Source organism: Pelodiscus sinensis, chromosome 29 (assembly GCF_052426305.1).
Source record: "Pelodiscus sinensis isolate ZL-2025 chromosome 29, ASM5242630v1, whole genome shotgun sequence".
In the NCBI taxonomy this organism is placed as follows: Eukaryota; Metazoa; Chordata; order Testudines; family Trionychidae; genus Pelodiscus; species Pelodiscus sinensis.
This window is the reverse complement of record NC_143080.1, coordinates 11,150,212-11,158,938: the sequence shown is the minus strand read 5'-3', so window position 1 is coordinate 11,158,938 and position 8,727 is coordinate 11,150,212. Positions and strand designations below refer to the sequence as shown.

General features: G+C 65.1%; 1 protein-coding gene across 3 annotated transcripts; it reads left to right on the top strand.

The window, feature by feature from the left end:
• Positions 1-7,955, top strand: LOC112546236 (uncharacterized). Of its 3 annotated transcripts, none has more exons than XM_075911511.2 (10): positions 1-107; positions 712-822; positions 1,323-1,424; positions 1,870-2,013; positions 3,158-3,451; positions 3,961-4,061; positions 4,748-4,919; positions 5,195-5,365; positions 6,062-6,140; positions 6,803-7,955. In XM_075911511.2, the coding sequence occupies exons 1-10, from the start codon at positions 14-16 to the stop codon at positions 7,908-7,910; spliced, it is 2,376 nt and encodes a 791-aa protein (XP_075767626.2). In that variant the 5' UTR covers positions 1-13; the 3' UTR covers positions 7,911-7,955. The 3 variants fall into 3 exon arrangements, with proteins under 3 accessions (XP_075767626.2, XP_075767627.2, XP_075767628.2); XM_075911512.2 differs by having other exon boundaries at positions 3,239-3,451; positions 6,803-7,954; XM_075911513.2 differs by having other exon boundaries at positions 74-201.
• The last annotated feature ends 772 nt before the right edge of the window (positions 7,956-8,727 follow it).

The following is an 8,727-nucleotide window of genomic DNA, read 5'->3' as shown; positions in this document are numbered from 1 at the left end:
GAGGGGCTTCGGGATGCACCGTGCTCCCCAGGCCCGGTGGGGCCGCAGGGGCCACTGGGTCTCAGAGGCACTGGGGATCCTGGCTCTGATGCTCTGTAGTGGCTCAGGTATCATGGGGATACTGCTCCCCTTTCCAGGTTCTCAGCACGCTGGGGCCTCAGCCTGACAAAGGGCCCTGCAGAGGTGCCAGGCTGGCCCCAGGTTTGAGAACTCAGCCACATGCCCCTCTCTGCCCGGCCCTGCAGTGTCCCAGGAGCCCCGGCCAGTCTGGGACCCGGCAGAACCCAGGGCGAGGAGCCGCACAGCACCACTCCGAACGTGGCATGCCCTGCTCTGAGACGGGACCCCATCTGAGCCCCTCTTGCCGGACGGGCTGCAGGCCAGACCCCCTCGGGCAATGAGCCTGACGTGGCATGGGGGTGCGCTGACGTGACACCCCCTCCTCTGATGGGTCTGGGACTGGACCCCCTTTCGGGCAGAGCGCTGGGATAGCGCTCTGCTGCCTATAGCCGTCATGGGGCAGTGACTGTCCCACAGGTACAGTCGTCCCTGTTTTGTGAGCCCCCCCCCAGACCATGGCAAAGCTCTGTCCGGCTGTGTACGCTCCAAGGGTGGGCTTTGCTCTGCTGGCCTCACTGCCCCTCACCCCAGGGCCTGTTCCTGAGCCTAGACTAGACGTGAACAGCCTGCGTGTCTCGGCTTCCTTCCTAGGCCATGGGGACTATTCTCCTGAGGAGGGCGCCCTCGCCGAGAACGGGCCTGGAGGCGCAGTGGGCGAAGAGCCCAAGCAACCGGCAGGGTTCAGCGAGGAAGGACAAGCCAGTAAGGGAAGCCACTCTGCAAAGTTCCTCATCCCACAGAGGGTCCAAGGCTCCTGGCCAGGTCTGCCACTGGCTGGCACAGGGCAGGGTCTTTCCCTGTGGCCCGGGAAAGAGAGGCAGACCCTGGACTGGGGGGTTCCCCCCATGCTGCCCTGATGGGTGTGACTCCCCTGCATTAGTCCGGGCCCAGGAGTGGATCCAGCCTGGGCCCTATCCTGCCCCCCTCTTCCCCCGCCTTGCTGCAATGCCATCTGAGGCAGCTCCTGTCTTCCATGCTCGAGTCCTGCTCCCACCACCAAATGCACCTTCCCTGACCCCCACGTCTTATTGGGGCTGCACATTAGGGGGAAAAAGCTTCCCCTCGCTGAGGCCTTCAAAAGCAAACAAGAAACTCCTGCCGGGACGGTCTCGTTATTACGCAGCGCTGCCTTGCCTGCAGCTCACGACCCCGAGGTCCTTCCAGGCCTGCACTTCTCAGATTTTCCCCTCTCTCTGCCCTAGTCCCTGTCTTCATCCATATGGACACCGAGTACTCCCTGCCCTGTAGCCCGAAGGAGATGCATGTGGAGAACCCCACCTACCGGTGGGCCCGGAACAAGCTAGGTGAGGTTCCTCCCCTGCACACTGCCCGGAGCGAGCGAGCCGCTGAGATGGCCAGAGGCTGATACATCCCTCCTGGCAGGCCAGGGTCTGCAGGGAGCTGGCTCTGGGTGTGTGATGAAGGCAGCACAAAGTCGGGGGGGAATTAGTTCAGAACAGGGTGACCCCCCGGCAGTGTCTCAGGGAAGAGCAGGGCGGATCAGTCTGTCGAGTGGGGGGCCCGTGTGGGGCCGGGACAGCGCAGAACACCACTTTGGTTGTGAATGTTTACCCGGTGAGGGCATCGCTCGGGCTCTGCCCCAGGGATCTATGGGGGGGAGGGGGCTGGCAATCCTCTCCCAGAAGGGAAGGGCAGAGATGCTTGAGGACCCCAGACAGAATAGAGTCAGGGCTTAAGGCAGCCCAGCCCAGCCTTTCTAGTGCTCAGACCCCCTCTCCCACGCACTAGAGTCCAATCTCCTCTTGGTCGATGCCCGGGGAGCCCTCACCTTCCAGCACTTCCAGGGGGGCAGCAGTGGGAATTACTCCTGCACCGTCTCCTATACAGAGCACAAACGCCCGAGGGCGCAAACCTTCCACTACACAGTCCAGGGTGAGCCTGCTTCCGGCTGGGCCCATGGAGGGGGAGGGACAGGATGTGCCCTGGGGGGACTGAGCACCATGGAGGTGGAGGGGCAGGATGGGCCCTGGGGGGACTGAGCCCCATGGAGTGGGAGGGGCAGGATGGGCCCTGGGGGGACTGAGCCCCATGGAGGGGGAGGGGCAGGATGGGCCCTGGGGGGACTGAGCCCCATGGAGGTGGAGGGGCAGGATGGGCCCTGGGGGGACTGAGCACCATGGAGGTGGAGGGGCAGGATGGGCCCTGGGGGGACTGAGCCCCATGGAGTGGGAGGGGCAGGATGGGCCCTGGGGGGACTGAGCCCCATGGAGGGGGAGGGGCAGGATGGGCCCTGGGGGGACTGAGCCCCATGGAGGGGGAGGATGGGCCCTGGGGGGACTGAACCCCATGGAGGGGGAGGGGCAGGATGGGCCCTGGGGGGACTGAGCCCCATGGAGTGGGAGGGGCAGGATGGGCCCTGGGGGGACTGAGCCCCATGGAGGGGGAGGGGCAGGATGGGCCCTGGGGGGACTGAGCCCCATGGAGGTGGAGGGGCAGGATGGGCCCTGGGGGGACTGAGCACCATGGAGGTGGAGGGGCAGGATGGGCCCTGGGGGGACTGAGCCCCATGGAGTGGGAGGGGCAGGATGGGCCCTGGGGGGACTGAGCCCCATGGAGGGGGAGGGGCAGGATGGGCCCTGGGGGGACTGAGCCCCATGGAGGGGGAGGATGGGCCCTGGGGGGACTGAACCCCATGGAGGGGGAGGGGCAGGATGGGCCCTGGGGGGGCTGAGCCTCATGGAGGGGGAGGGGCAGGATGGGCCCTGGGAGGGCTGAGCCTCATGGAGGGGGAGGGGCAGGATGGGCCCTGGGAGGACTGAGCCCCAGAAAGGGGGAGGGGCAGCGTCTGCCCTGAGAAGACTGAGCCCCATGGATGGGGAGGGGCAGGATGAGTCATAGGGGCCCTTATCAGCTCCATGAATGGGGGACATGTTCGGCTCAATGAGGGAGGAAGCGTGTGGGGCGGGATGGGGGCAGGGTCCCTCACCCCAGCTCTGGAGTGGGGCTCGTGTCTGTCTGGTGGGGAGACTGTAGGAGACGCGGGGCCCTCCTGCAACGCCCCTTCCCGTCTGTGCAGGCGGGCAGTGGGGAGCGATGGGAAGGTCGTGTCCGGCGGGAGCCAGTGGTGAGTCCCACGCCGCGCGCTCTCCCTCCGCAGCCTACCACGTGCGCGGCGGCCTGGAGGCCCTGCTCGTCTTCCGGAGCCGGCTGTGCCAGGAGGCGCTGAAGCAGAGATTCCTGTGGTCCCTGCAGGAGGCCCTGAGCCGGGTGGCCTCCGCCCAGCACTGCCGGCTGGTGCTCAGCAAGTCCTCCTGCTTCCCCACCCTGCAGGAGCCCTGGGATGAGTTCAACCTCCAGGTACAATTCCAAGGTAGAAACCCAGAAGGAACCGTGCTGGCAGGGACCTCGGGAAGCGCCGCCTGGCAAGATGTGGCAGGGCCCCAGCCTGGGAGCCGGGACGCCCTGGGTTCTGGCCCCAGCTCTGGGAGAGGAGTGAGGTCTAGTGGGATATGTAGGGGGTACGGGGAGCCAGGACTCCTGGGTTCTTTCCATGGCTCTAGAAGGCGAGTGGGGCCTTGTGGGTTAGGCTGGGAACCAGGATGCTCTTCCTTGCTCTGGATGGGAAGTGGCATCTAGTGGTTAGAGCAGGCAGCGCTGGGAGCCAGGACTCCTGGGTTCTAGCCCCAGCTTCCTGCGCTCAGCAGAGTGTAACTACCCCACGGCACTGAGCAGGTCACAGGTCAGGTACCTCCGAGTTTTATGTGTAAGGGGCTAGTTCTGTGACCGGCTTGTCCTTGGGCTGGCCTGGGCCGCTCTGGCAGCTGGAGACAGTGGCTCAGCCCAGCCTCTGAGCTGCTTCTGGCCATCTCTGTGCTCTAGTCTCCCCCTTTGGGCCAGAGTGGGATAAATCCTGCAACCCCCACAACCAGACAACGGTGATAGACTGTTACCACACAGCCGTCAGGAACAACGTGCTGCAGGTGAGTTGCTGGGAGCAGGGGCAGTGTGGGGTGGTGGACACATACTCCAACCCCCGCCTGGGTGCTGCAGCTCCTGAATGTTACAGTATCCCCCACGGCAACCCCCCAGCAATGGTACCATATCCCCTGCCTGTGACCCCCAGCGATGCTACCCTCCCCTCCCACCTGGGCTCTTCCAGTGACATTACTGTATCTTCCATCTGCCCCCCCCCCCCCCCCCCCGGTGATGTTACTGTATTCCCCTGTCTGGGCCTTCCCCAGCGATGTTACCGCACCCACCACCTGGACCCTGGCAAAGCTACTGTACCCCCCCACCTCCGGGTCCCTCCAACGACATTACCATACTCCCCCCCGGTCCCTCCCCAGTGACATCACTGTACCCCCACCAGGCTGCCCCTGGTGACATCACTGTACCCCCCACCTGGGTGCCCCAGCAGTGTTTCCGTATCCCCCGCCAGGGCGCCCCGGTGACATTACCCTATCCCCCATCAGGGCCCCCACAATAACCTATCCTCTCTCTCTGCCCCCCTCAGTCTTGAAGGTATCCTCCCCAGTCATTACCCTATTCCTCCCCTTGGGTCTCCTCCCAGGGTCTCCTGCAGTCCCCTCACCTGGGCCCCCCGCCAAGCCACTGCCACATGCCCCCAGCTGGACTCCCCCTCACCATCTTCTCTGCTCCCTCTCAGGCCAAGCTCGCCATGACCAGGTTCCTTGGGGAGCACGGGCCCTTCCCCATCACCGGGGCCGGTGCCCCTCGCACCATCTTCACCAACCGCTTCACCAGCTTCCTGAAGATGGAGCGCTGTGCAAGAGGCTACGGGCTGTCCTTGAGGCTGGAGGCGTGTCCTGACTGCTGCAGTGAGCCCTGCAACCCCCCCCCCCCGGGCTGCCCTGCTGCACCCCCCCCCCCCCGGGATTGTCCTATGCCCTTGGCCCCTGTAGGAGCCCCGCTCAGGTTGCTCTTCCATCTGCGGCGCTCACGGGCCTGCTACATGGGGTTAATTCAGTATCTGCAGCTGCCAGGGCTGGGGGGAGGACCACTCAGAGTTCCTGGCACCCCAGGGGTGACCCCTCCTCAGGTACCCGGTGCCTGGCTGCTCTGAAACGCCCTTGTGCTTTCTCGCCCCTCCCAGTCCTGTGCCCACCAGGCACATTCAGCGCACCCCAGAGCAACGAGTGTACCACCTGCCCCGTCGGCACCTTCAACCCGCTCTACGGCATGGCGGCCTGCAGCACGTGCAAGCAGGGCCTGGAGACCAGGGCTGCGGGTGCCACCGCCGCGGGAGACTGTGTGGAGGCCGAGGGTGCGTACTGTATCTGGGCAGGCACTGGGAGGGGAGAGGCTTGGGGGGCTCTCCTCTGACGCCCCAGAGCAGCGCTGCAGTCAGACCTGACTGGCTGAAACCCTTCTCTGCGGATCCCATTCTGCACCCTCCAGGGTTACTGTGGCAACAGGCAACTCCGGTCTCCTCCCCCCCCACACACACACACCCTGGGGGCAGCTGATTCCCCAAGGGGGTCAGGGAACCCCAGCCCCCCTTGCTGTCACTACCCCCGGGTGAGGCCTCTGCTCTTTATTCACCCCCAGGAGCTCCAGTGTGATAACACCAGCCCTGCCCCCCATCTCTACCTGCCCCGTGCCAAGCGGATGAGGGGGCTGGGCTGGCTTGCAGCAGGGGGCTCGTGATGTTACTGTATCCTCTGACTGCTCCCCCTCCCCCCAAAATAGTTCTGGCCACCCCACCGACATTATTCATCCCAATGCTTATGAGTAGCAAAATCCCCCCCAGCTCATAGCATCAGTCAGGGATGAGCTGGTAGGTGCTTGGTCCTGCCGTGAGGGTAAGGGCTGGACTTGATGCCCTCTGGAGGTCCCTTCCCTGCTATGATTCTTTGGCTTTCCCCGCCCCTTCATGTCCCCCTCCCGAACCAGCTATTCTAGCATCACCCTGCACAGTCCCTCCCTCGCCGCCAACGAGCTCTCTTTGTCGCCCCTGCAGTCCCCCTCCCACTCCGGATCCCCGTCATGGTCCTGCTCATCCTCTTGCCTCCGCTCGGCTGCTCCTGCCTCATCATCCTGTGAGTCTGGGCGAGCCGGGGCGCCTTCTCCTGGCCCGTGTTCCCTGGGACAGGCCCAGACGGCCAGGGTGCCCCTCTGCGCAGGAGAGGGGCTGTGGGGCAGGGCCCTCAGCTGCCCCCGGGGGACCCATCTCCCTTTCACAGGGGGTGAGGGATGCTGTTCAGGGCAGAGGCACAGGGGGCCTGTTGGTGAGAAAATCTTGGGAGCTGCCTTGGCCATTGCAAGGGGGGAGGGAGGGAAGGAGAAGACTCTAGGAAGACGCTGCCAAGCCCTGAACCTTCAAGACTCCCTCCCAGCCACTCACCTGGGGCTGCCTCCTGCTGGCTGCCCCCCGCCAGTCCACCCGCTGCCCTGGCATGGCAGCCCATTCAGCCAGCAGCCACTGCAGGAGCGCAAAGCACCTGCATACTGGACCTGGGTCTCGTGGGCAGCCAGCTCAGAGCGGCCTGGGTCCCTGCTCCGTCTCGCTCCCCTGCTCGTGTGTGGGGTGCAGTGCATCGGGTGCTTGGGCGGAGCGTGGCTTGGGGATCCTGGCTCAGCCTGTGAAGCAGGGAGGTGATGTACAGGGGCTGGCCACAGTCTGTGTGCGGCTGGTTCCTTGCATCGTCTCCCCCCTCCCGCCCCCAACACAGTGCCCTGAGCTTCTCCCTCCTCGGAGCAGGGCCTGCTTCTGGTGCCATCGCTGCCGCCAGAAACGGAGACAGTCCCCGCGGGGCTTGGCCAGGACTGGAACTGCCACGGCGACGGCAGCAGCCGCGCGTGCACCCAGAGCCCCCTGTGCAGCCTGGCTCCACAAGGCTGCTGCGGCTGCCAGAAAGGCCTTCCGACGGGCCAGGCCTGCATCGGCTGGAGACGTCCTGCAGGACAGAGCCAGAGGCCCTGACATGGCTGCAGCCCTGGCCGGAAGCCCTTCCTACGTGAACGTGGGCCCTGCCGCTGCAGCACCTGCTGACAACACCTATTCCCTGGCCAGCAACCCATACGAATTGCCTGACAGTGTGGAAACACCCAGAGCTTCCTACATGACGATGGGCCCCGCCGCTGCTGCACCTGCTGGCAAGACCCTCTACCTGGCCAGCAGCCATTCCTATGCAACTGTGGGGCCCCCCACTGCTGCACCTGCTGGCAAGGCCCTCCCCCTGGCCGGAAGCCCTACCTACGTGAACATGGCCCCCAATGCTGCTGCACCTGCTGGCAAGGCCCTCCCCCTGGCCGGAAGCCCTACCTACGTGAACATGGCCCCCAATGCTGCTGCACCTGCTGGCAAGACCCTCCCCCTGGCCCGCAGCCCTTCCTATGCGGCTGTGGCCCCCGACGCTGCTGCCCCTACCAGCAAGACCCTGCCCCTGGCCAGCAGCCCATATGCGAGGCCTGGCAGGGTGGAGACACCCAGAGCTTTCTACACGGCTGCAGCTCCCCACGTTGCTGCATCTGCCAGTTGGCCTCTCCCCCCGGCTGCCATAGCAGGGGCTGGCATGGAGCAGGCACCCGGAGGCTCCTACGCAGCTGGTGCCCCTGACGCTGCAGCTTCCCGCGACACCCTCCCTCTGGGGGCCAGCGCCTCTGCCTTGGCTGGCGTGCTGGGCTCACCCGCCAGAGCCCCTGGCGCCGCAGCTGCCAGTGAGACCATCCCCCTGGGGGCCAGCCTGGAAGATCTTCCTCCTCCTCCCTCCCCTGCAAAGGAGCCCAGCGACCGGGAGTTTGTTTTCCCCTCTCCTCCTGCCTTCTCCCCAGCCGGCTCCAGGGGCAGCATGCGGCTCCCCTCCTGATTGGCTGTCCCAATACATGTCTGTCCCGGCCGATGGGGCTACTCCTGTCTCTTTGACTCCCTGGCTCCTAGGCAAGCTGGGAGATCACGCCTGGGTCAGCACATGCTCCCTGCCATGCAGAGAGCCAGGACCCATCTCCCCCTGCAGCTGGGACCCTGCCATCTCCATCCCACCCCAGCCAGAGGGGGCCAAGCGAGCGGGACACTCAGGTCCGGGGCTGAGGTTCCAGACGATGGGGAATTGGCATGGAAGGTGCAGACGGCTGGATCCCAGTGCCCGGTTTGGCTGAACCGTTCCCCCGGGCCTAGGAGCAGCATCTGAAAGTGAAAGTGTTCTCCAGTGAGGGTGTGAGGTCCAGCACCCCACAGCGTTACCATGGAAACGGGTGTGTCACCCTGCTGGGGCTCCCACAGCCCAGGTGTGAGTGTAGGGCTGTTCTTGAGGGTCAGGCGAGTGCACCTGGCAGGGTCCTTTTCCTGTAGCGAGTGGCACCAAGCAGGTCCTGCCTGCTCCCGTGGCTCTGGGCCCTGCAGCCAGCTCCTGGGGAGGAGGCAGGCCCTCTGGCCAAGACCCAGCTGTTTGGGTTTTCTGCACTGGTTGCAGGGCGGGGACTGGCGAAGGCAGCTAGGCCTTTGCCCTCCCACCGACTCAGCTGTGACAGCGCTCAGAAGGGCTTCCCACCTTCAGCTCTCCCATGAAGAATTCTTGCCTGGAAAGCAAATTCCACGGCCTGGTTCCCTGCAGTTTTCAAAGCGACCAGGAGGGGGCAGCAGATCAGCAGGACGGGACAGGGCTCAGAACAGTGCAAAGTTTGCTC

What these genes read in the sequence shown, in the direction of transcription:
- LOC112546236 (XM_075911511.2), top strand. Translation starts at nt 14, where the DNA reads ATGCACCGTGCTCCCCAGGCCCGGTGGGGCCGCAGGGGCCACTGGGTC. An exon ending in GATGCTCTGTAGTGGCTCAG is followed by an intron (nt 108 to 711) that starts GTATCATGGGGA and finishes CTTCCTTCCTAG; the next exon opens with GCCATGGGGACTATTCTCCT. An exon ending in CAGCGAGGAAGGACAAGCCA is followed by an intron (nt 823 to 1,322) that starts GTAAGGGAAGCC and finishes TCTCTGCCCTAG; the next exon opens with TCCCTGTCTTCATCCATATG.